The sequence below is a fragment of the Pteropus medius genome, unplaced genomic scaffold (assembly GCF_902729225.1).
Source record: "Pteropus medius unplaced genomic scaffold, Ma_sr-lr_union100, whole genome shotgun sequence".
NCBI classification, from domain to species: Eukaryota; Metazoa; Chordata; class Mammalia; order Chiroptera; family Pteropodidae; genus Pteropus; species Pteropus medius.
The window spans coordinates 3148975-3175890 of NW_024354911.1; the positions used below are offsets into that span (position 1 = coordinate 3148975).

General features: G+C 46.9%; 1 protein-coding gene and 1 long non-coding RNA gene across 2 annotated transcripts; one reads left to right on the forward strand and one right to left on the reverse strand.

The window, feature by feature from the left end:
* Positions 1-1100: 1100 nt before the first annotated feature.
* On the reverse strand, positions 1101-8679 carry CCDC33 (coiled-coil domain containing 33). The gene is given in 10 exon segments (XM_039856671.1): positions 1101-1126; positions 1129-1294; positions 1676-1762; positions 2404-2502; positions 2886-3052; positions 3981-4071; positions 4166-4297; positions 4509-4597; positions 4869-5034; positions 8607-8679. Coding segments are annotated over 10 exon segments (1053 nt in total). The 5' UTR covers positions 8637-8679.
* Positions 8680-12863: 4184 nt separating this feature from the next.
* Positions 12864-16156, forward strand: LOC120597909 (uncharacterized). Its single transcript, XR_005651469.1, has 3 exons — positions 12864-13155; positions 14686-14833; positions 16118-16156. It is a non-coding gene; the product is annotated as an uncharacterized LOC120597909 (long non-coding RNA).
* The last annotated feature ends 10760 nt before the right edge of the window (positions 16157-26916 follow it).

Genomic DNA, 26916 nt, shown 5'->3' on the forward strand with positions numbered 1-26916 from the left:
ACTATGGCCTTTGGTTCTCCAACAATGGTTGCTTCTAGAACAAACAGAACGTTATAGTGCTGTAGCAGAGGGCCCAGGCCCAGAATGGGGTCAGGGAGGAGGAAGCTGGGGCCCCTAGGCTGCCCTGCTCCAGAAAAGATGCAAATGCTCAGTGATTCACAGCATTTAATGAAGTCATTTCTAGGGGATGGGGATGAGACACCCTAGCACACAGAGAGGGAGGCTGCTTCAGTATCCAGGTCCACTGGGACTTAGGTCTGCTGCGAGTTTGAGGACTTGTTGAGCTTAGTCTCCGAACTGGGCATCAAGGGGTCCAGCTTCGAGGGTCTCCTGTGGTCCTTGGAGTGGGTTGAGGGGTTCTGCGTTGTGCAAAGCAAGGTAAGGTGAGTCTGTCCTTGTCTCCCTGGGTGGGGGTTACCCATTAAGTGCATTTCGCCTAGCAAGTCATGTCTCAGAGGGCCATGATTTCTCAAAGATTTCCAAACAAATTTAGCCACAGCAGGTCATATCCAATTTCTTCAAGTCCACAAGGTTCAGCAGGTAAGTTTCAAAAGTAGCCCTGTGTTCTCTGCCAGTCCCCCATTTTTTCAGGCCTTGCTGGGAACCTGGAAGTGAGCTGAGTACTGATAGCTCAGTACTTTGGGGGCTGGGTGGTCCAGGCTGAGCTTGAGGGGCAGATTGTGAGTAAGTCTATCTGATCTTGGGAAGTTGGCAATGTTTCAGGTAACATGCTCCCTTCCCTGGCAGGTCTGCAGCATTGCAGTTGCCCAAGAAAGGTGTGCTCATGGAACAATCTTAGGCACTATGGAGATGAATGGCAGCCACAGCTACTCTGACCACGAACAAATCCAGTCCTAAAGTACAGCTAGTGTCAAAGCTTTTGAGAAGTGCCCATGTGGGCAACAGTTCATCCACAGCCATCTCCTCTTTGATTCTTACCACCACTGCCAGGGAGGGGGTAGCTTTTGCAGGGTTTTCTATTCCCCTCAGACAAGTGGGGAATTAAGACAAGGCAAGGGCTTCAGTTGGTAAAAGGGTAGAAGCTGAGCCTAGGTCCTCTGACTTCCAACAGGGAAGATGGCCCACCTGGACAGGTTTTCTCAAGGCCCAGTGACTCGGGGTGGGTGTTGCCAGCTCCATTGCCCAAACACCAGGGAGCTCCTCCAGAGGGATCACTCACCGGCAGGTCTGTGATGATGGCGTTTGAGGGGTGCCCCAAGCCGTATTCTTGCTCCTGCAGCCTTGTGGCCAAGTCCTGCTTCTCTCGTCCCCAGCGTCGAGCTGAGTCTTCTAACTGCCGACATAGAGAGGGACAGATGGAGAACTGCTAGGTAGCAGAGCCCCTCCCTGAGATCTGCGACAACCAGCGCTTCAGCCTACTCTCTGGGCAGAAAGCAAAGCCCTGGGCAATGTGACCTTGTTATCTTCCCAAGAAACCTCAGGAGTGGCAGGGTTGGGTAGGGAGGGACCAAGTGATAGCCTGGTCTGTTAAGACACAGGTGGACCTTCTTTGAGTTCCAACAACATATTGAACCCTGACCCTGAGTGCATACTGATTCTTGACTCTGGTCATAGACCGAGCCCTGACCCTGTAGACAGACACACAGAGACCCGATCCTCATCACAGGCCGAGTGTGAACCTTTCTAGCCTGATCAACTCCTGTGCCTCACCTACCTGGCTTTCCAGGGACAGGATCCGGCTCTGAGCTCGTTCCAGCTTGGCCAGGAGGTTAAACTTGTCTGAAGTAGTGGCAAGGAGATCCTGTGGGCAAAGCAGAAACTCTCACATGGCCCCAGCTGGGGGCTGTGGCTGAGTGAGCTCAGGTAGCCAGGAGATGATGAGGGAGGAACCAGCCAGGTCCAAGTTCCAACCTCAGCTCCCCAATGCAGAGTCTCAGACCCAGGGCTGAACCCTCTGCTGAAGTTCAGACCTGACACAGCACACACTTTTTATGACAGCCGCTCTCCTCACAGATTTTGGGTATATAAAGTTTTTGCACATCAATTTTTAAATGTAAAATGCACGAAAGAGCACACAGATAGGAATCTTGAACTAGGAGTCTTTTTGCAAAGTGAAGAATCTGTGAAGCGAAGGCTCCCCCACTGCCAGCACTTTAAGTTGCAGCATTGTAGTTGCCCGCTGAGGGCGTGCTCACGGGACAATCTTAGGCACTGAGGAGCTGGGTGGTGGCTACAGCTGGATGCCCATACATTACGGGTGCTTTCAAAAAGAACTCACCTTCTGTGAGTTCTGAGATAAAGAGAAAAACTCTCCTGTGCTTTGGACCACCCCTCTTCTGTAATTCCAAATGTCCTGTCTTTGGTTTGCTTAAAGCAGGTGCACCTGTAGCAGCCTCAGAAGTAGAGCAAGGGCAAGGCATGTCTGGGGCTTGGAGCACCCACCTGTGCGGGCAAGGTTTCTGTGCACTTGGAATGGCCTGGGCCATCTGTCTCTTGCAGCCTCTCTGCCAGGTCTCCTGCTCCCAACTCCCTGGGGTCCACCTGGGATGGGGGAAAAGGGCTCTCCAAGGCTGTACCAACCCAGGAAGTGCTCTAGACCAGAGTTTTGAGACACCTGTGTGGAGTCTAAGTGCAAGGCAGCCAGGTGGCCAAAAGGGTCAGGGGTCAAGAGCAAGTTAGGGGCTTGCTTCCCCCCAGAATGCTAGATAAGGGTCGAGGTGAAGCTTTCAGACTCATGTGTTCCCCAGGAGAAAGAGCGAGCAAGGCCTGAGAACTGGCACTCCAGGAGATGCCAGGCACGTCGGAGACTCTGGGAAGCCTAGCTCCTGGTCTTGGTCTTCAACTTGGATTGTGCCGAGCAGTGGCTGGACACCTGGTGACCTGTGCAGGCAGGCCCAGGCCAAATCTGTGCCAGCAGCTCTTACCGGCAGGGCCTGCTGCTGCAGAATGATGGGGGCCGACTGTTGGCGGCTCTTTTCCAGCTCTGCGCGCAGCCTCGAGTTTTCTGCCAGCAGCGCTGAGTAAAGGTCAATAGGCTGGTTCTCTCCTGTAGGACCCTGGGGAAGGCCAGAAGCTGAGAGCATGGGGAAGGCTGTGAAATGGCCACAAATGTTTATGAGATTGGCTTTCCTGCCTCCATGTCCCTAGCCTGATCTGCCCCAGCATTTGCTCCATTCTGCCTCTCCTCTGGCTCCCCACTGCCAGTGGAATCAGGTCCACACCTTTCAGGCCATCTTGGCTTTTGACCACAATGTTCTCCTTAACCGCTGCCCTACCATTTATCCTGGGTTTATTGCAACACTTCGTCTATCTTTCTTCCCTTTTCTGCTTCTGGCACGGTCATTCCCTAGGCCTTTGCCCTGGCTGATTCCCCTCCCGAGGTTGCCTTCTTGTCTCTCATCCCACTCCTGGATAACCTCAGGGCTCCTGAAATGTGGGCCCTACTTTCTTTCTTTTCCTAAAGGTCTTCAGAAACACCCCCAGTCCAAACTCTATGCAGTGAAAGCTGAACACAGGCTGGGCATGCAGGGGTCCCTGGTGAGGCTACACAAACAGGCTCAGAGAAATCTTCTGCCGGGGCTGGCCTGAAATGGTGTGACCTGGTTCTCTCTTGCTCATCAGAGTCACCTCCGAAGGGCAGTTCTAGATGGCTTTGGTTAACATCAATGGAGAAAACAAACCATTGATTAAACCAAAATATTTTTTGTTTGTTTTGTAGAAGCAGACTCTTTGAAGATATGGGAAATGAGGAAATAATTTGAAGGGTCCTGGAGTTAAGTTGGGAACTTCCCAGGTAGCCCCACTACCTCTTTCTAGCCTGGCTTATACACTGTGTCCCTATGTGTCCTGTGGGGCTCCCTGGGAAGAGAAGGGAGCTCAGAGGACCTCTGGAAGTGCTCAGAGCTTGAATGAATAGGGGAGTACCCCCCTGTGACCCAGTTGGAAGGTGCTCCTGAAACCGAGAAGTCCGGGAAGGCAGGATCTCAAGGGATGGGATGAAAGCCAAGGAGCAGCCTCACCCACACTGGGCTTTCCCTGCAGCCTGTTCAGCAGGGGCTCGTTCCTCTCCCGAAGCTTGTCCTCTAGCACCCGCTCCATCTTCTCGATCACCTGCGGGGCAGAGTGCAGAGGCTGGTCTGGTCTGGGGGCTCTACATCATCCCTCTGTGGCTGGCCCCTGGCAGTCTGGCCCCTCCGGTCCCTGCCTTCTCCTGGTGCCTCACAGTCTCCTCCAGTGCCTTCATCTTCTGCAGCTTGTCCTGGTACCGCTTCAGCAGTGCAGCTTGTGGCTGCTGAGCCTGGTACAGGAGAAGCAGCTCCTTCTCTCGATCATTCTTCTGAAGGTGGGGGAAAGAGGGGGAAGGGGGAAAGAAGGGGTACCTAAGTGTTACTCTTGGCCTAAAGGGTCCATCCCACGCCCCTCTGCTGAGTTCTCCACTGTGCTGTCCCCCTTCTAGGCCCTTTTCCCTTCTGCTCCCAGACACACTCCTACCCTAGATCCCGTCCACTTGGCTCCTCATGCCCTCTGCCCCCCAAGCCCCAGCTCACTCGAATCAGCTCATTCTGCAGATGCTGCACCTTGTCCCTCAGTTTCTTCATGTCCAGTTCACTCAACAGCAGTTTCTGCTTCATGAACACTGGGGGTGGGGGAGGTGGCTGGCTCAGGCAGGAGGCATCTCCCAGCTCAAATCAGAATAGTTGGGGGGCGGGCAGATGTCTTTCAGCCCTGGGGCTTGAGACAGGATTGGATTCTCTGTTTACCATCCTGGAGAGGGCTTAGCCAGCTCCTACCAGCCTATGTCCAGTAGCATGCCCACTTGGGAAAAGTTCCCTGTCACCCTGTCCCGAAATCCAGAGCCAGGGCTCAGGCAGACTCCAGAACGCCCTTGGTGGTCTGCACGCTCTCACCCAGCTTCTGGGTTTTGTCCACATTGTCCTGCTCCTCTCCCATCTCCTCCTGGCTCAGGTAGCTCCTCAGCATGCGGTTCTCCGCTTCCAGGACACTGGCCTGTTTCCGCAGCAACAGGATATCCTCTGCCATCTTCTGCATGGCCCGGCGGTAATTGTTTATCTCCTGTGGATTCCAGCACTCAGAGTTGAGCCTCCAGCCCACATCTGCATCCACACTTGGAAGTCAGTGGGTCACCCCCAAGGCCAACGAACAGAGTGAACCACAATTGTGCCCTCAAGTCTTAACAACACCTCAGATGGGTGGTTATGACTTGGTTGGCACACTTCCTGACCCTATGAAAGAAGTTGAGCTAAGGTTCTCCCCAGGGGGCCATGTCTCTTCCTGAGATACCAACTGTGGGGACCCAGGACTCAGACACCATGAGGCTCCATCACGCATAAGCCCACGAGTGATGGAGACTCAAAAGGACCTGAATCCAGGTTTCCAGAGCCACTTCTCTGTCTTCTCTTTGCTCCTTTTTCTCTTTTCTAATCCTTCTTCTTCCTCATATCACTGAAAACCCAGGGAAGAACCTCTCAGAAATCTCACTGAATGCCACTTGGGAGATGACCTCAGGCACCAGTGCTTCCAACTGGTCCAGGGGTCAGGAAAGGACACTAAGTAGACCCAGGAGACCCAAATAAAGACTCAGGGTTGGGATCCAGCTACAAGATGTGGGGTGTGAGGTAAGGCCAGAACGTCGGGCTCTGTCGTTAGGTTAAGAGTAACAGGCATCCTAAAACTTGGTGTTCCCTGAGCATTTACTATGTTCCAGAGCAGGAGGACTGCCCTCACTCAGTTCTCACAAGCCTGTGAGGGTCAGTGCTATGATCACCCTCATCTTACCAACCAGGAAACCATGGCCCAGAGAGGCGAGTAACTTGCTCAGTCACAAAACTGAATGGCAGAGACAGAGTCTGAAATCCGTCCTGCTGGTTGAGTCTGTGTCCCCAGGTACTGTGCAATTCTGCCACAATGCCCCTTTACTTGGAAACATCACAATATGTTGAGAAATGATAAAACAGGTCACTAAAAATAATTATCAATGGGATCTCAGTCTTGGGGGAGGGGGGCCAGGGAATTCATGTCTGCCCTGATGTATGCATAGGAGAATTAATAGGCTATATTTTCATGCATTTGTTTCATAATCAGAAATTCCCTCCTGTTATTTAGAAAAAGTTTTGTAAAGGGAGTTTCTTAAATCTAAACAGCGCAAGATATAAAAGAGGGACTAAAAATGTGAAACTAGAAAGGTCCATAGAAGGGGAGGAGGTGCAGGAGGAGTGGGAGGAGGGAAGTGAGGCCAATGGGAGTTTGCTAAGCCCCTGTGCTTTGCCTTCCTGAGGCTGTGGAGGTCTTGCACATGGGGCAGGGGATCCTAAAACAGCCAGGCTCCCAAGTTCCAGGAAGCAGAGCTCTGCCCCCAACTCCTACCTAGGCCCCATGCTGACTGGGGATATAGCCTGATGCCCAGCCTCTGCCAACAACCTGCTGCAGGGTGGGCCACAGGCTTCTTGAGGAGGGGCTCCCAAACAGACACCACCTATCACCTGCTGCTGTCTAGCCTTCTTGCTGGACTCTGTCTAATCAGTGCCAGTGCTGGGTTCATCTCCCTAGCACCTGCCCCAGCAGAGTTCCAGGTCTTGGCTCCTTCAGATCTGCCATCTGGTGTCCTCAGACAACTCCATTAACTAGGAGCCAGCCCAGAGACCACACACACACAAAGGTTTGTAGTCAGACCCTGGTCAGAACCCAGCTTGGCCACTGACTCGCTGAGCGAGCTCAGACAGGCTCCTTCCCTGTTCAGAGCCTCAAATTCCTTACGTGAGATAAGCACAGGTTGCCGCAGGGCTCAGAGTCAGTGTATATGCGGCAGCTGGCACAGGCCCTGCCAGGGTGGGTATGACCTAGAGGAAGCCATTCTCATCCTACTCCTTGTCTGTTCAGTGGCTGCTTTATCAGGAGGTCAGATGCTTCCCTCTTCCTCCTGGCTGCCATCACTCATCACTTCAGAGAACTGCTTGGATACTGGATACTATTAAAGTTGAATGTATGCAGAGCCTATGATCTATCTAACCATTGTACTCCTGAGTATATACCCAATAAATATGCACATGTGAATGCATCAAGAAGCAGGGATAAGAACATTGCTACCAGCCTTATTTTAATAATCCCAAAATGAAAACAACACAAATGCCCACCATAGTAGAATGTTGAGATAGTCATACAGTGGAATACTATATAGCAATAAAAATGAGCCAGTGCCACGAAGAAATCTCAAGCAAAATGCATAAAAGAAGTCGAACACAAATACCTACTCTGTGATGCCATATAGATCTGGTTCAAAAACAGACAAACTCAAGCGATAAGTTAGAAGTCAGGGTATGAAGTCTATTTAGGGAGGTGAGGGGTGATTGGGAGGCACCAGGGAGCTCCAGTGGTGTTGGCAATGCTGTGCCTCTTGACCTTCATTGAGCCTTTACTATGTACTTTGTAATAATCTATCACAGTGAATATACTTATGTTTTATGCATTTGTCTGAATGTGTGCTGTACTTCATGTAAACAAATTAAAAAATTTAATGAATTAAAAAATAAATGACATCTTGGCTCAGGTTTGGTTAAGTACACAAAACCTCCACACTGCTACCCTTCTCTGAGGACCCGCCCAGCTCTTAGCAACAGTGGGTTCTTCCCAGCCGTGAGCTGTGGATGCTCCTGTGGGTCCTGCTCATAGGCCCTCACTGCAGCCTCTGTATCCTGTGAGGTCTTCTCTATTCCCATCCTGGAGAGTCAGACGGATTCAGCTATGCCTCCTTGCAGGGCCTTCTGACAATGAGACTCAGACTGGTTCAGTGACGTAAGGTCACACTGCCAACAAATGTAGAGATAGCACTGGAACCCAGACTCTGCTCTAAAACCTGTGCTCTTTGTGCTTACTTGATTGAAGAAGGCTGGGGGCCTCACCCAGAGGGAAGAATAACTTGATTTTGAGCTGAATCTGTCTATAGAAATTAAAGGGCACTGATGGGGGAGGTGGCCAGCACAGGTACCAATGTCCATTTGATATCCTGAGGCCCCATTCTGCCTTTTGCCCCTAAGACCAAGGCTGCCTTGGGGTGGAAGTAGAAGAAGGGGTTTCCCTCTCTTCCCAAGGAGCCGGACATGCCCAGGCCTCCCTTAGTCAGGAAAGGTAGGTGTGTAGCTTCATCTGCACCTAGCTCAGCACAGTATGAATACAGAAGATTTGAATGAGGCAGCCTGATCACATTGCTAGCTCACTAGCTTCTCCTGCAGGGGCCCCAGGCAAGGAAGGACCCTGCTGGATGCTGGAGTTTGGGCATCTTAGCCTATATGTATGTGGGCAGAGGGCTGAGATCATCACGGCTGTGATTCAGAGTGAGGTATTGAGGTTTGGACCAGATGCAAAGTCTGAGGCCTGGCATGTAAAGCCTCTTACAAGCTACTCCCTCATGCACACTGACCCAACCATTCCCTTCCAGCACACACTCTTATTCCTCCCTACATACCTCCACTCATGTTGAACTATCTGCAGAGAACCCTCCTCCCCCATTCCCATGACCTCATCTGTCCTTTTATGGTCCACTCCATGAAGACTGTGTGTGTGTGTGTGCATGTGTGCGCACATTCATGGAGAAAGTCCCAGGGGAAGGGGCTGCCAGCCCCTCAGCCTACCCCATGGGTCTGATCACTTCCTCGTCTCATTCAGGGCTCTTTCTTTCTAGGATCCCATTGTTCTTCATCTCAGCAGTCCCAGGGGTAAACAAAGCTCTGTTCTTAACATCCCCCCTTGACAGACAAAGAAAGCTGAAGCCCGGATGAAGTGGGTGTCCTTGTCTCAGCCAGATGGCCCCTGTTGGAGAAAGAGTCATGGCTTCTTCCTGACTCCACTTCTTAGAGATTAGCCCTGTAGACCTTCCCCAGGCCCCTACACCACCCCCAGCCTGGCCTGTCTCTGAGTGTGAGGTTTCCCCAGGCGGATGGAGGGGGACTCTGGCCTTGGCTTGTCCCCGTCAGTGTCTACTCTGGCCAGTGCCCCCTGTCCATGGGACCCAGAGAGGTGGCAGTCTGGTAGGCCTGCCCTCCTTTCTCAGTTTTGCCTACTCCTACAGCTGAGCAACCTTGGGCAGCATAGCTGGGCTGGGAGTCTGCAGTCTGACTTATCCCTGAAGCCTGGGCTGAGCTCCCCACTCAGGGCCATGCTCTGCGTCACAGCCCAGCCTTGAGAACACACAGGACACCATGTCCCAGATTCTTGTTATGGTCCTGCCGCTTCTTCCCCCAGTTCCTAGCTTATTTGGGCTAGCACATCCTCTAAGGGCACTGATTCCACCTGAGTCTGATCCTGAGTGCCCACTGTACCCTCTAACCCCTTGACATCCCACAAGGGCCCCAGCTTTTAGTCTGCTAAGGCGAGAAGCATCAGGTGGCCCTGGGTTCGAATCAACCCCCTGTCACTGAGTGCTGGTGGCTTTTGCCGCATCAATACTTCCTCTCTGGCTCTAGAAGGGTGGCAGCTGTGCTCTGAGCCTCGGTGTCCTCATCTGTGGATGGAAAATAGCCCCTCCTCAAGGGGTAGCTGTGGGGTGAGAGGGTGTGAGGAGAGCATGCTGAGCCCTGGCACACAGGGTACCCGGAGATGAATGCCTGTCCTTGTGCCAACTTTTGAGTGCTTTTTAAAAAAATTAATTATTCTTGCAATAGCCCTAGGTACTGGGCATGGAAAGTATGATTTTGTGACTATTTGTATTTTACAGAAACTGAGGCCTAGTGCCCTCCTTGCCCGCCCTCTCTCTCATTAATTAAGGAGGAGGGGCAGTAGTTATCTTTCACAAAACCCTGAAGAAGGCAATTGTTAGCCCTCTCCCTGCCCCCAACAAGAAATTCTTATGGTGGATTATGAGGCATTTCACCTAAGTGGGGAAGTTCAAATACACCTGTGGTCACTACCGACTGTGTTGACCAGAGGGACCTTATACTCTCATTTTACAAATGGGGAAACTAAGGCCAGGAGGAGCAGCAGTATGTTCAAGGTCACAGAAACTAGTTGTAAAGCCTAGGCAGGCCAGTAAGCAGGCCAGTAAACACCCAGTCAACACACTTTCTGGGCACCAATGTGTGCCAGGTCTATGCCATTCTGGGGCCACGGAGCACAGAAGAGATCAGATTGACCCTACTTGCAGTGGTTTCCCCTCTACACTGAAGAGATGACAGGAAGTGCCTTTGACCAGCCTGGTGTTCAGGAAGGTTTCCTGGAGGAGGTGATAATCTGAGCTGACTCTTTGAAGATGAGCATGTGTTACCTGGAGATGAAAGGAGGTCTCTCCAGGCAGGGGTGTGAGGGAATGTGTGATGAGGAACAAAGGAGGCAAGTTTCTGGAGAACAGGGTACAGGGAGGAGAAAGTAGGGGTATGGCTAGCGAGAAGGTAGGGCAGACAGAAAAGGGCCTTGAAGGCCTGTCTCAGGAGCTTGGACTCTGTCCTGCAGGCCACTGAGAGCCTAAGCTGGGGCACAGGGGTGCATGTGACAAGACCTCTCTGGTTGCTAAACACAGAGAATGAATTGGGAGAATGGAAGCAAGAGCAGTGAGTCAGGTGACACATGATGAGACCTGTGCCAGGTAGATAGCATGGAGATGAGGGCAGGAGGAAGAAAAGTGAGGAGGAGGTGGGGAGAATGAGGAGGAATATCTGGTGTTTTGGTGCAGGAGGAGGTGCAGGCAGGGAGTGAGGGGGAGGAGGTGCTGGCTTGGGGAGGGGTGGGACGTATTATGCGTGAGGTGCCTGTGCAGCCTCTAGGTGGAGGTGGCCACAGACAATGATGGTGGTCAAGCTAGCTGGAGATAGAGGAGTGGGAGGACAGCCCTCAGAGATGTGAGTGAAGCCTTGGAAGGAAGATTTTCCATGATTGGGGAAAGTGTAGAGTAGAGTGGGGGGTTGGGTTTCAAGGACAAAGGAAGAGGGTGGTAGTTGGAGAGGAGCCCTCAAGATCAGGGCAATTGCCAGAGAGGTGGGAGGAAAAGGGGCTGGAGCAAGCTGGGAAAGCAGAACTTCAGAATGGAGAGGCAATGGCCTTTCACTTTATGTAATGACACATTGGATAATGTAGACCGCTCCCCCTACTCCCCACCCCAACCCCAGAGATAACCTAAAAACCTGGTTACAAAGTAAAAACTACCTTTAAAAAGTATTAAAGAGATGGCAAGACAGTAATAAATCATTGGACAGAGATAAGGGACAGGTGGGGACCACGTGGTGGAATACTACACAGTAATTAAAAAGAAGAACCACAGCATCAAGCAACTGTACAGATGAATCTCACACATAAAACGTGAGCAAAAGAGCCATATGCAAAACAACATACATACTGTGACGTCCTTTCAAGTTAAAAACAGAAACTATTAGGCCATAGTGATTACAGAGGCACGCTTAGGTGATGACAGTATAAAGAACAAAGCAAGACAATAGGCTGGCAAAGTGGTCATGTCTAGGAGAAGAGGGGCATGAGGGGCTTCTGGGTGCTGGTGATGGTCTGTTTCTTGATGTGAATAGTGGTTTTCTGGGCATTTGTTTTGTAATAACTTGATTATGTCTTATTTTTATGTTCAATGCAATATTCTCTATGTGGGTTACATTGCACAATTAAAAAGGCTATTGAAAAAAGGAGAGGATTCACTTCCAATCAAGATGGCAGAGTAGGTAAATGCTGTGCTCACATCTTCCCCTGATTACAACTAAATTATAGAACCATCATTGAGAACCTCCTGAACAGAATTCCTATAACTAAGAATATAAAGAAGAAGTCACATCGAGACTGGTAGGAGGGATGGAGATGTTGAATGGGCTGGCCCCACACTCTACCCACAGTGTAGTAATTAATAATCAGGAGGGATATCTTGGTTTTGGAGGTTTCCCCTGAGGAGTGAGTGGTCCCAGGCCCGTGCCCCATGGAGCACCAGTGTCCGGAAAAGGAGTCTCCACAACTTCTGGCTGTGAAAACCAGTGGGGATTTGGGGTGGGTGAGATGAAGGACTACTGGGGTCCCAGGTGTTCCTCTTGAAGAGCCCATAAATGGACTTGCTGGCTCACAAACTCACTTGCTCTAAGTTTGCAGAGAAAACAGCTTGAAAAGCACTAGGGACATACAGTGAGGAACTGAACTGACTATTTTGGGGTGAGTGCTTGAGGGGCAGGGTTCAGGGCTTCTCCTTCCAGGGATGGAAGTACTAGCAGGTGCCATTGCTCCTTTTTTGAACTCTTCCCCATTCAGCTGGCAGGCACAGGCAGGCGCCAAATCTGAGGTCTCCATTAACCTAACACTGTTCATCCCACTCTGGTGATTCCCCGATACCTTGTCCCAATCCACTTGTGTGCCCAGCCCAAGCCACTTGCAGTGGCTTTTTCACACAAGTGGCTGGACTTGGCTTGCACTGCAGACTTTCCTAAAATCTCTCAAGGTCCACAAAACCTGAAATAAGAAATGGCTTGCCTCAGCATGCCCTGTACTTCTCGCTAAGTGGTCCCAACCCTGGAACAAGCAGCAACCAGGCTCAACTTGCATTATAACTCCTATCAGGTGGCCCCAAGCCTGGCATGAGTTGCAGCCAGTTCTGGCTTGGAAGGTAGCTACAACTAAGTCACCACTGTGCTGGCTTGAAAATTACTGCTTGGCTATCGCCCATGGGAACATAGGTTATCAACCATGAGAACATAACATTCTAACAATAAGTTTTCTGTTTCTGTACCCCTGCTTGCCCAATGGACCTGGGGGTTGACAGTTAGTAAATAGAAGAAAAATAGACTTTTGTGTTCAGAAAGAATGAGGAATAGGGTTTAGGGCTTAAAAACACTGTACCTCTACATTTCGGAGCTGCTTAATTTGGGGTCTGCGTACTCCTGGCAGACCTAGCTGGCTGAATAAAGAGTGTGTTTCCTATAACTCACTGGTTTATGGTGGTCCGTGTGTCTATCGGGGGCTGCCGGCTACAACATTTGGAGGCCCCAGTGAGATCTCAGGGAGTGGCCCTGGGATCTAAGACCGGACCGCCTTCAAAGCGGTTGCTATCCTTGTTACGGATTCAAAGGGGTGGCCAACCTGAGATGTTCCAGGGCCCTTGAATGCTGTGATGGGGTCAATGCAATCGTCAAGGACGCAACCTTTAGGACACACTCTTTGTTCCTGGTCCTGACGGGAATCTCTGAGGCCTCGACGTCTGGATAAAAGGTACCTTTCTGTTTCTGTTTACCGGTCATTGGGGGTTTGTGGAGAAACTGGACACAGTCATATCTCCTGGACTGTGGCCAGGCCGCGGGACGCCACTTCCTGTGCTCTGTTATCAGGTTCTGTCTATTGTCTTGTCTAGGTTGTAGGTGGCGGACTTCTCTGGGTCCACCTACACCCCAGTAATTGTTCTCGTCTGAGTGTCTGTTTTGTGTTTTCTGCACAAGTGATGCGGGGAGGCCCGAGTTCACAGAAGACACCCTTGGGGTGTCTCCTGTGACATTTCAAAGAAGAATTTGTAGAGGGAGCTGAATATGGCATAAAGTTTTCCCCAGGCAGACTAAGAACATTGCATAAAGTTGAGTGGCTGTCTTTTGATGTAAACTGGTCTCCAGAGGGTTCTTTTGAAAGGGGTTTAGTGAGGAATGTTTGGAAGATTGTCACAGGAGACCCAGGACATCTCAATCAGTTTCCCTACATTGATCAATGGTTAAACCTTGTTCAGAACCCCGCTCCTTGGCTTTGCCGGTGTGCTCTTTCTCTAGGGGCATGAGTCTTACTTGTGGGCACCCCGAAACATACAGCAACTGAATCTCCTAGACGGCCCAGTCCCTCAGTCCTCCAATCTCCACCAGGGGACAGTGACCTTCCCCCACCCTATAATCCAGGACAACAGAGGCCAAATAGCACCGCCTCACCTCCTCAGATGCGGGCAGGTAACCCCTATGGGCCTCCTGCTCTGGCTCCGGGTGAGGCACCAGCCAATACCACCACCCTGGCCATCCTCCCCTTGCAAGAAGCACCACCCCAGGGACATCACACAGACAGGCTCTTTATGGTTTATGTGCCTTTCTCTACTAGGGACCTGTACAACTGGAAGGCACAGAATCTGCCTTTCTCTGAGAAACGCCAGGCATTAATAGGACTCTTAGAAAATGTCTTTCAGACTCACTGCCCCATCTGGGACGATTGCCAACAGCTTTTAATTATGCCCTTGACCTCCGAAGAATGGGGACACATTCGGACTGAAATACAAAAGATAGCTGCGGGAGGGAGGAGAGCTGAGGAAGTAGGGGAACAGATTGAGGAGGAATTTCCTTCCACCCGCCCAGACTGGGGACACAATTCTCAGGCAGGGAGAATGGCATTAGATCGGTACCACCAGATTCTAATTGGGGGAATTAGGATGGCTGCTCGTCAGCCAACTAACCTTTCTAAGGTAACTGAAGTTATACAGAGAGGGACCTCAGGAATCTCCTAGAGCGTTTCTTGAATGAGGCATACCGGGTATGCACCCCCATTGATCCTGAGGGCCCTGAGAACCAGCGAGTAATTAATATAGCCTTTGCTACTCAGGCAGCCCCTGATATCCAGTGTAAATTACAAAAAATTAGAAGGTTTTGCAGGGATGAACCTGTCCCAACTTGCTGAGATAGCCCAGAAGGTGTTCAACAACAAGGAGGCACCGGATGACTCCAAACGTATGGCTAAAATCCAAAGCTACTGTCATCAACCCAGCCAATCTGTTCCCAGCCCCAGACCCCGAGACCCCCGTTCATGACTGCACAGATTTTACTGATGCTGTATGTTCCTCGCGGCCAGACCTCAAAGACTTCCCTCTGCCTGAGGCCGATGAAGTTCTGTTCACCGACGGGAGCAGCTTCATGCAGGAAGGAAGGAGGTATGCTGGGGCAGTGGTCGTAACTCTAACTGGCACCATCTGGTCACAGGCTCTTCCCCATAGGACTTCTGCTCAAAAGGCTGAACTCATTGCCCTCACTGAGGCACTAAGATGGGGAAAGGATAAGGCAGTCACAATATACACTGACAGCCGATACGCCTTTGTCATTGCACATGTACACAGAGCCATCTACAAGGAAAGAGGGCTTCTGACTTCAGCTGGGAAGGACATCAAGAACAAGGGGGAGATCTTAGCCTTACTCGAAGCCATATAGATGCCTAAGGCTCTTGCTATTGTTCTTTGTAAAGGGCATCAAAAAGGGAATAGTCCTGAGGCTGAGGGAAACCGAGGAGCCAATGCAGAGACAAGAACAGCGGCCACAAGGCCAGTGGGGCCCCCACTACATCTACTGACTGTTGTCTCTTACCCAGAACTGCCTCCGTCTCCGACCTATATGGCGGAAGAGAACATATATTTTCAAGATAAGGGAGCCACTAGGAACCAACAGAGGTGGCAGATGACCCCAGATGGAAAAATCGGGCTCTCACGGCCCTTGGAAGGACTCTCCTCTACCAACTACACCAGACCACACACCTAGGGTGAACTAAGATGCTCCAAGCTTTAGACTTCTACTTTCACTTGTTAGAAGGGAGAATAACTGCAGAGGAGATTGACCTATAATGCTTGGCTTGTGCTCAAGTTACTCCAAAGAAGGGGTAGATAGAAGAACCTAGGCATAGGGAAAGAGGAACTTATCTGGGGGACCACTGGGAAGTAGATTTCACTGAGATAACCCCGACTGTGGGGGGCTACAAATATTTACTTGTTTTTATAGACACCTTTTCAGGATGGGTAGAGGCCTTCCCTACCAGAAAAGAGACTGCCTTAGTAGTTACTAAGAAACTACTACAAGAAATTCTCCCTTGATTTGATCTCCCCAGAACTTTAGGGTCAGATGACAGGACAGCCTTCATAGCAAAGGTATCACAACAATTGACTAGCTACCTAAATTTGCAATGGAATCTCCACTGCGCCTACCGGCCCCAAAGTTCGGGCCAAGTAGAGCAAATGAATCAGACCCTAAAAGAGACATTAGGCAAGTTAGGATTAGAAACTCATGGGACCTGGGTAGAACTTCTCCCCTGCACTATTCTCCGAGCCAGGTGTACTCTGTATATTAATGGATTCACCCCATTTGAAATTTTCTTTGGAAAACTCCCACCTTCAGTACCTAGAATAGAAGATGAGAAAAAGGCAGAACTATGTAACCTTGTCTTACTTAAGTCTTTACAGGCCCTTCAAAGTGTACAGAAGGAGATTTAGTCCCGGGTTTGTGCTGCCCACTCAGCCCTTGGGGACGGACTTCCCATCAGTTTCAGCCTGGGGACTCTGTGTGAATCCGGAAGTTCACTTCCAAAGGACTAAAACCCAAATAGAAAGGACCCTTCACTGTCTACCTGACGACACCCACTGCAGTTAAAGTAGACGGCATCCCATCATGGATTCATCACTCCCACGTGAAGGCAGCACGAGAGTGGACAGCTCAGGAAGACGGGCCTTTAAGACTAAGACTCAAGCATACATAAGTATAACCCTTTGTTTCTTCCTTTTTATTTCTTTAGTCCAGGCATTCGACCAGCCACAACCAAAATCAGAAGGAGCATTAATAACTTTGCTAACGACAATAAACAAGGTCTTAAATAAGACCACCCCAGACATAGGACAAGATTGCTGGTTGTGCCTAAACCCAAAACCCCCTTACTATGTCAGGGTAGGAACTCCCCTAAATTTAACTGAGCTCAGCAGGCTAGAACTTCAAGTCGATTCACTAGTAGAAGTAGTCCTCCAAAATAGAAAAGGTTTAGATTTATTTTTCTTGGAACAAGATGGATTGATTATGTATGGCTCTAGGTGAAACCTGTTGCTTCTATGCCAATAACTCTGGAATAATTAGAGAAAGCTTACGACTAGTACAGAGAAATTTAGATGCCAGGGAAAAACAGAGATTAGAATCAAATAACTGGTTTCATAGGATATTCAATTGATCACCATTGCTAACAACTCTCCTATCTGCTGTAGTTGGACCTTTAATCATCCTCCTCCTCTTGTTAATTTTTGGCCCATGTTTCCTTAATTTCTTGTTTGCATATATAAGGAAGAGAATTAATTGTATTAAACTTTTAGTATTACAAAATAGAGGCTATAAACAAATTCCACATGAAGAATCAAGGATTTGATTTTTTGCTAAGGCGAGTGGGGAATGTGCTGGCTGGAAAATTACTGCTTGGCTATTGCCCATGGGAACATAGGTTATCAACCAGGGGAACATAACATTCTAACATTAAGCTTTCTGCTTCTGTACCCCCGCTTGCACAACTGACCTGTGGGTTGATAGTAAATAGAAGAAAAATAGACTTTTATGTTCAGACAGAATGAGGAATGGGATTTAGGGCTTAAAAACTCTGTACCTCTACATTTCGGGCTGCTTAATTTGGGGTCTGCGTACCCCGGGCAGACCTAGCTGGCTGAATAAAGAGTGTGTTTCCTATAACTCACTGGTTTCTGGTGGTCCGTGTGTCTATTGGGGGCTAGTGGCTACAACAGCACAAGTGGTGGCTAGCCTCAGCTCATATTGTGGTGCCCACCAAAGGGTCCCAAGCTCAACACTAGTGGCAGCCAGCCTCAGTTCACAGTATAGCTTCTTTCAAGCACCTCCAAGCCCTGCACAAGTGGCAATAAACTGCAGATCACTTTGTAACTCCCACCACATGGCCCAAAGCCAGGAACAAATGATGGCTGACTTTGGCCTGCACTGAAGCCAAGACCCTCCAGAACAAACGTACCTGATAGCTGGCTTCAGACCACAGCAGAATACCATCCAACCAGCTCCATAAACAACACACCCAAAGCGTGGACTCAACAGGCACCAGGGCCCCACTAGAGAGACTTTCTCTGTGGCATGAGCCCCCACACAACAGCTCATCTGCTGTAGTCATGACCAGTCCTCATAGCTAGTCAACCAGAGGGTCAATATCACCCACTGAAACGTCAACAGAAATCAGGGCTCAACTACAACAGGAGAGCACACACAACCCATACAAGGGACATCCCTGGAACACCTGTCCTGGCTGAACAAGGAGACTGAACCACTGGATTCCACAGGACACCTACTACATAAGGCCTCTCTGCCAAGACCAGGAGATGTGGCAGATCTAACTATACATAGAAAAAAAAACAGACAGGGAGGCAGCCAAAATGAGGAGATTTAAAAAAATACAATAACAACAAACAAACAAACAAAACAAACAAACAAACAAAAACCCCATGTCCCAAATGAAGGAACAGGACAAAACTCCAGAAAGAGAACTAAGCAAAATGGAGGTGAGCGATCTACCAGATATAGAGTTCAATACAGTAGTTATAAGAATGCTCAATGAACTTAGGGAAAGAATAGATGAACTCATTGAGAACTTACACAAAGAGACAGACACCATAAAAAAGAAACAGTAAGAAATGAAGAATACAATAGTTGAAATGAAGTACATTAGATGGAATCAACAGCAGAGTAGATGAAGCAGAGGACTGAATCAGAGATCTAGAAGAAAAGGTAGTAGAAAACACCCAATCAGAACAACAGAAAGAGAAAATTCTAAAAAATAAGGATAGTTTAAGGGACCTCTGGGACATGAAACATACCAGCATTCACATCATATAGGTACCAGAAGGAGAAGAGAGAGAGCAAGGGATTGAAAACCTATTTGAAGAAATAATGACAGAAAACTTTCCTAACATGGTGAAAGAAATAGACATACAAGTCCAGAAAGTGCAGAGGGTCCCAAACAAGATGAACCCAGACAGCCTAGATACATCATAATTAAAATGCCAAAGGTTAAAATAAAGAGAAAATCTTAAAGCAGCAAGAGAAATACAGTTATGTACAACGGAGATCTCATGAGAGCTGTTTCTCAACAGAAACTTTGCAGGCTAGAAGGGATTGGCATAAAATATTCAAAGTGATGCAAAGCAGAGACCTACAACAAATATACTCTACTCAGCAAGGCTCATTTAGAATCAGACATAAAGAGTTTCTAGACAAGAAAGAGCTAAAGGAGTTCATTACTACTAAACAAGTATTACTAGAAATGTTAATAGGACTACTTTAAGTAGGAAAGAAGAGTCTGAAAATATGAATGAGGAAATATAGGAAAGAAAAAAATTCTCACTGACAGAGGCAATCTCTTAGAGAATCGACCAACTATAAAGCTAGTACAAAGATTAAAAGGCAAAAGTAGGAAGATAATGTGTAAGTACAACAACAAAACAAGAGATACATACACACACACACACACACACAAGTAAAAGATAATGACAAAAACATAAATCTGGAGGAATGAGTAAAAATTGTAGTGATTTTAGAAGGTGTTGAAACTTAAGTGACCATCAACTTAAAATAGACTGGTATAAATATAGCTTGGTATATGAAGTGCATGGTAACCACAAACCAAAAATCTACAGATAGAAAAGAAAGAAAAAGAAAGAAACCCAAACACAACACTATAGAAAACAATCAACATACAAGAGAAGAGAGCAAGAGAAAAAGAAAGGAACAGAGAACTACAAAAGTAATCAGAAAACTATATGGCAATAACTATATACCTATCAATAATTACTTTAAATGTAAAAGGATTAAATGGCCCAATTCAAAGAGATAGGGTGGCTGAATGAATTAAAAGACAGACAGACAAACAAACAAACAAACAAAAACAGGACCTGTACATATGCTGCCTACAAGAGACCCACTTCAGATTGAAAATCACACTCAGACTGAAAGCGAAGGGATGGAAAACAATATTTCATGCAAATGGAAATTTAAAAAAGCCAGGGTGTCAATACTTATATCAGACAAAATAGACTTTAAAACTCAGCTATAACAAGGGACAAAGAAGGGCATTTCATAATGATAAAGGGTTCAATCCAACAAGAGGATATAACTCTGGTAAACATCTATGCATCCAACATAGGAGAACCTCAATATATAAAGCAAATATTGACAGACATAAGGAGAGAGAGAGAGATCACAGTAATACAGTAATGGTAGGGAACTTTAACATCCTATTAACATCAATGAATAGATCATCCAGATAGAAAATCTTGAGGCCTTAAATGACACACTAAATCAGATGAATTTAATAAATACTTTTAGAACATTTCACCCCAAGGGAGCAGAATATGCATTTCTTTCAAGTGCACATGGAACATTTTCCAGGATAGACAACATGTTAGGCCACAAACCAAGTCCCAATAAATTTAAGATTGAGATCATATCATGCATCTTCTTTGATCACAATGGTATGAAATGAGAGATCAATTACAAGAAGAAAATCGAAAAACACACAAACATATGGAGTAACATGTATAGCAGTAACATGTTACTATAAACAATGAATGGATTAACAACACCATCAAGAAAGAAATCAAAAGCTACCTTGAGACAAGTGAAAATGAAAACACAATGACCCTAAATCTATGTAACACCGTCAAAGCAACTCTAACAGGGAAATTGAAAGAAATACAGGCTTAGTTCAAGAAACAGAAAAATCTCAAACAATCTAAAACTTACACCTAAAGGAACTAGAATAAGAACAGCCCAAAGTGAGAAGGAAGAAAATAATTAATAGAGTCTAAAAAACAATAGAAAAGATCAATGAAAGCAAGAGTTGGTTCTTTGAAAATATAAACCAAATTGATAAACCTCTAGCCAGATTTATCAAGAAAAAAAGAAAATAAAGAAAATCAGAAACGAAAGTGGAGAAGTGACGATCAGCATCACAGAAATACAAAGGATTATAAGGGCATACTATGAACAAGTATATGCCAATAAATTGGACAACCTGGGAGAAATGGATAAATTCCTAGAAACATGCAATCTTCCAAGGCTGAATCAAGAAGAAACAGAAAATCTGAACAGAGAGATAACTGTTAACAAGAATCAGTAATCAAAAAACTCCCAACAAACAAAAGCCCTGGACCAGATGGATTCACAGATGAACTTTACCAAATATTCAGAGAAAAATTAATACCTACCCTTCTTAAAAACTATTCCAAAAGATTGAAGAGGAAGAAAAGCTCTCAAATTCATTTTACAAGGCCAGCATTACTCTGATACCAAAACCAGGTGAAGACAGTACCAAAAAAGAAAATTATAGGCCAATATTCCTAATGAACATAGACTCAAAAATCCTCAACAAAATATTAGCAAACCAAATTCAGCAATACATTAAAAAGATCATACACCATGATCAAATGGGATTTATTCCTGGGATGCAAGTTTGGTTTAATATCAGCAAATCAATTAATGTGATACACCACATAAACAAAATGAAGGATAAAAATCATATGATTATATTAATTGATGCAGAAAAAGCATTTGACAAAATCCAGCATCCACTTATGATAAAAACTCTCAGCAAAGTGGGGATAGAGGGAACATACCTCAACATAATAAAGACCATCTATGGCAAACCCACAGTTAACATTATACTCAATGGTGAAAAACTGAAAGATAGTTTTTTCTTTAAGATCAGGAGCAAGACAAGGATGTCGACTTTTACCACTTTTATTAGAAGTCCTAGCTATAGCAATGAGACAAGAAAAAGAAATAAAAGACATTTGAATTGAGAAGGAAGAAATAAAATTGTTATTATTTGCAGATGGCATAATACTATAATAGAGAACCTTAAATATTTCACCAAAAAAAGTATTGAACCAATAAATGAATTCAGTAAAGTAGCAGGATACCAAATAATATTCAGAAATTGGTTGCATTTTTGCACACCAATAACAAAACATCAGAAAAAGAAATTAAGAAAACAATTCCATTTACAATTGCATCAAAAATAATAAAATACCTAGGAATAAATTTAACCAAGAAGGTAAAAGACTTATACTCAGAAAACTATAATACATTGAAGACAGAAATTGAAGAAGATACAAATAAATGGAAGCTTATACCATGCTCATGGATAGGAAGAATTAACATCATTAAAATGTCCATACTACCCAAAGCAATCTACAGATTCAGTGCAAGCCTTATCATATACCAATGGCATTTTTCACAGAACTAGGACAAATAACTTTAAAATTTATATAGAATCACAGACCCCGAATAGCGAAAGAGATCTTGAGAAAGAACAAAGGTGGAGTTATCACGCTACCTAATTTCAAACTATACTACAAGGGTATAGTAATCAAAACAATATAGTACTGGCATAAAAACAAACACATAGATTAATAAAACAGAATAGAGAGCCCAGAAATAAACCCACCTCTAGATGGGCAATTAATCTATGACAAAGGAGGCAAGAATATACAATGGGGTAAAGACAGTCTCTTCAATAAATGGTGTTGGGAAAACTGGACAGAAGTACACAAAAGAGTGAAAATGGATCACTTCTTTACACCATATACAATAATAAACTCAAAATAAATTAAAAACCATAAAACTCCTATAAGAAAACAAAAGCAGTCAACTCTTTGCCATTGCTCTTAGTAATATTTTTTTCTGATATATCTCCTTGGGCAAAGGAAACAAAAGAAAAAATAAATGAATTGGACTACATCAAACTAAAATCCTTTTGCACAGAAAAGGACACCATCAATAAAATGAGAAGACAACATATTGAATGGGAGAAAATATTCACCAAGCATACATTTGACAAGGGGTTAATATCCAAAATATATAAAGAACTCATGCAACTTAACACTAAAAAGCAAACAAACAAACAAACAATATGATTAAAAAATGGGCAGAGGATCTGAAGACATTTCTCCAAAGAAGACATACAGATGACCAATAGACACGTGAAAAGATGCTCGACATCACTAATCATCAGAGAAATTAAAACCACAATGAGATATCACCTCACATCTGTCAGAATGGCTGTCATCAATAAATCAACAAACAAGTGTTGCTGAGGATGTGGAGAAAAGGAAACCCTTGTGCACTGTTGGCGGGATTGCAAATTGGTGCAGCCACTGTGGAAAACAGCATGGAATTTCCTCAAAAATTCAAAAATAGAAGTACTATATGATCCAATAACTCCACTGCTGGGTATTTACCTGAAGAAATCTGAAACACTAATTTGAAAAGATATCTGTACCCCTATATTCATTGTGACATTATTTACAATAGCCAAGATATGGAAGCAACCTAAGTGTCCATCTATAGATGACTGGATAAAGAAGAAGTCGTACATATACTCAATGGAATATTACTCAGTCATAAAGAAGAATGAAATTTTGCCATTTGTGACAACATGGATGGGTCTAGAGGGTATTATGCTAAATGAAATAAGTCAGACAGAGAAAGACAAATACCATATGACTTCACTTATATGTGAAATCTAAAAATAAAAATAAATGAACAAAACAGAAATAAATTCATAGGTACATTCATTGATGGTTGCCAGATGGGCGGGGCTTGGGGGCAGGGGTGAAAAGGTGAAGGGAATAAGTAGTACAAACTGCCAATTATAAAAATAGTCATGGGGATATAAAGTACAGTATAAGGAATATAGTCAATAATATTGCAATAACTGTGTATGATATCAGATGAGTACTCGACTTATTGGGGTGATTGCTTTATAAGTTATATAAATATCTAATCACCATGTTGTGCACTTTTACAACAAAGTATAATATTGGATGTCAACTGTAATTGAAAAAAAATTAAGGAAAAAAGAAAAGAAAAAGGGAGAAAAGTTTTAATAGCTTTCACATTTTTGGAAAGAACCTCTGGGTGTGACCTCAAGGATGTGACCTGTAGTGATTGGCCAGTGCTCTGAATGCCAGAGTGCAGGGAAGTGAGGACTGAGGGGAACAGTAAGGTTGTGAAGGGACAGAGGTAGCTGGGGACACAGGGTGGAGGAGAGGGAGAGAGAGGATTTTCTGGAGAATGAGGAGACTGGCAGGGACGGGTATATAGGGAGGGCAGGGCTGAAGCAGTGGGGAGGGTTGGGGAGAAGCATCCCTCTCCTAGGGTAAGGAAGGAGGCTGGGGGCCCTGGGCAGGTACAAACAGGTATCTGGATCACAGACAGAATAGGTGTCAGGGCTTTTCCAGGTGTGGAGTGGGTGGGAGGGGAGGCTGAGCCAGGGCAATGGGTTTACCGGGCCAGGTGCACGCTCTTCCCTTCTTTGCCCTTTTCTGGGCAGCCATCTAACCTGCGGGTCCCCAGGCTCAAGGATCAGTCAATTACTGGCAGGCCCAGGCTACCTGCCATGTTGTTTGCCTTCACAGCCGGCAGAGGGCAGTCGCCTCCCATAGATGCCCCAGCATCAGCCTTTAGTGGGAATGAGGCTGGCCTTAGGAGCTACACAGATCACGACTGGGGGTGGCGGGGCATGGATAGGGGACTGTCTTGTTGTCCAGCCCCAGGCGAACATGTCTCCCCTCCAGGCAGTCCAACCTGCCTCCTTATACCTTCTTCCCCCAAACTCCCAGCTCTGAGGTTCTGATGGGTGCCCTTTGAGGAGAACCACCTATGGAGTCCAGAGAGGTGCAGTAACTTGCCTGAGGTCACATAGCAAATTCTGAACCTCAGCTGGGGCCTCTGTCATGAGCCAGCGCCAGGGCAAATGATGGGGCTGAGTGGTGAGGGGAGGGGCTTAGGACAAGATCTATCTCAAAGCACCAAAGTGACCTTATCTGAAGTAATACCTGCACAGGAGCAGACATCTGAGGCTCACCTTTGTGCACAGGACAGTTGAGAGGGACTTAATTTAGAAAGTATAACGAGGGGGGTGTAATTTAGAAAGTATAACGCGCACACACACACAGACACACACATCAACCAAAGTCTAAATCTTTGAACGTCAGACAAGATTCTTTGACCCACTTTGAAAGACACGGTATGGACACTCAAACCAGGTGGGACCTGTAGGGGTCCCCCGGGGCCTAATGACAGCAGCTTTCTTTGTTGAATGCCTGCCACTGGCCAGGTCCTTTGTATACTTTGTCCCTAATCCCAGCAATGAGTCTGCAAGGGGGCCTTTTTATTCCCAGTTTCCTGAGGAGGAAGCTAAGGCCCAGAGCCAGAAGGGCTTGGCGATTTGTTGAAGGCTGCCCCACTGCCAGGGGCAGAGCTGTTCTACTTGGGTCTCTCAGAGTATTGGTGAGAGCGTGTGCTACTACAGAACCAACACAGGCAAGCCTTGGGTGGGGGCATGGACCTACGGTCTCCAAGGGGACAGAGTAAGCTGCCACCTGCCCTTGACCTTCTCCATGCACAAGGGACTGGGACTATTTCTCCTAGGCAAGGTGTCTGCTAGGGGAAAGGAGATGCACACATCAACCAGGCCCACCCAATACCCTTCCAGCTGCGAGGTGCTTTTGGGACCCAAAGAGGCTGCCTTTCTGAGTCAGAGATAGAAAGATTCCTATTCCCCCAGGGCCTGGCCAGGCCTGTTTCCTGGTGCCCCCTGATCTCTACCTAAGGCTAAGAGGGGCCAATTCTACTCAGGACACCCCTCTGCCCCTGAGAAACCAACTAATAATGTAATGTATCCACCTTCCCCCTGGTATCTCCTCTGCACAGGGACATCTGGTTGCAGGAAGTGCCCAGGCACCAGGGTGGGTGGACCCATTGCACTGCTCCTGACTAACTGATCTGATCTCTATAGCCTCCTCCTTCAAGCAGGCCCCCTAGTTCTCTGCCTCCCTTATGGTTAGACTTTCTTTGAGCTGCCTTAAAACACAACTTTCTTCTCTGGTAGATGAAAGATGGCTGAAAATGCTGTGCTATTCCTCTTGCTGAGAAATGGGATCTAATTCCCCTCCCCTTGTGATTTGACCTGCCTTAAAGGCTTGCAGAATGCAGTGCTATGATGTTCTAGGACTTCTGAGGCTAGGTCATCAGAAACCTTGAAGCTGCTGCCTTTCTTCCTGGAACACTTGCTATTCCCCTGGGAAGAAGCTCCGCTACCCTGAGACTGCCATGCTGTGAGGAAGCCCAAAGTAGTGGTGTGGGAGATAACCGTGTCCACCAAGCCTCAGGTGGTCCAGCCCCTGTCTGGTGGGTCAGCTAAGCTGAGGACCCAGATGTCCATCAGTTGCAGATGGAGACCAGATCTCCCTGCTGTGCCTCAGCTGAGCTCCTGACCCACAGAATTATAAGCTGGAATAATAAATGACAAAATGATTGCCCTGAGTCAAAAGTTTTAGGGCGATTTGTCATGTTGCAGTAGATAACTAGAGCATTCTCCCTGGCTTCTCAGAGCTCTTCAGTGCCCCTCCTACATGCCCTCATGATAAAGTTTCAACTGAATTTCAAGGTGGTCTGTCCCAGTGCTAAACTCCCTTTCAGAAATTAGCTCTGGTCACTCCGCTCATGGGCCAGCCTTCTGTCTTATACCTCTGCCACTCTAGCCTGGCACTCCCTATCCCACCGAGGACCACCTACAAGCTTTCCCTCTAGCTCCCAAGAGATCCTGACAGCAAGGAGGGGCCTCCTCTCCTCTCTGCAACCTCTGGTTGTTGTCCTGAGTTGGGGAAGTCGGGCCAAGCAGAACCCCTAGGATTGGTGACCAAGAACCCTGCTCCTGCCAGATTTGCCATCATTTGGCTCAGTTCCTGCAGGTCCTTCAGGATGTCCAAGAGGCCCCTCTTGGCTATAAGTTAGATCTAATACCGTTAGCAGGAATTAACCACATTTCTTTAAAATGAAAACATTCAATTTGTGCAAATTGGTGCCGGCTTCCCTTAATTCCTGAGATCGGAGCTCTGAGCAAAAGCTCAATTCCGTGTGGTGGAGAGCTGTCTCAGGGAAGTGTGGGAGAGGACAGAGGTTGTGCTGAAGATCTGCTTAAAGAGAATGTTACTTCCTGGGGCAGGGCTCATGATGGCTAAGAAGCCTCTTGCTCCCAGGTACACCCAGGCTGACACCTCTGCATCTGTGGCCCCTCTGCCCTAGGCTACTGCCCACCCACCCAGCCCAGCTCCCTTCCCACCTGCCTGGGACAGTGTGACAATAGAACTCTGTGGTCATGAGAACCACGGGGTTTTCTTTTCCTCATTCATTCTTTCTC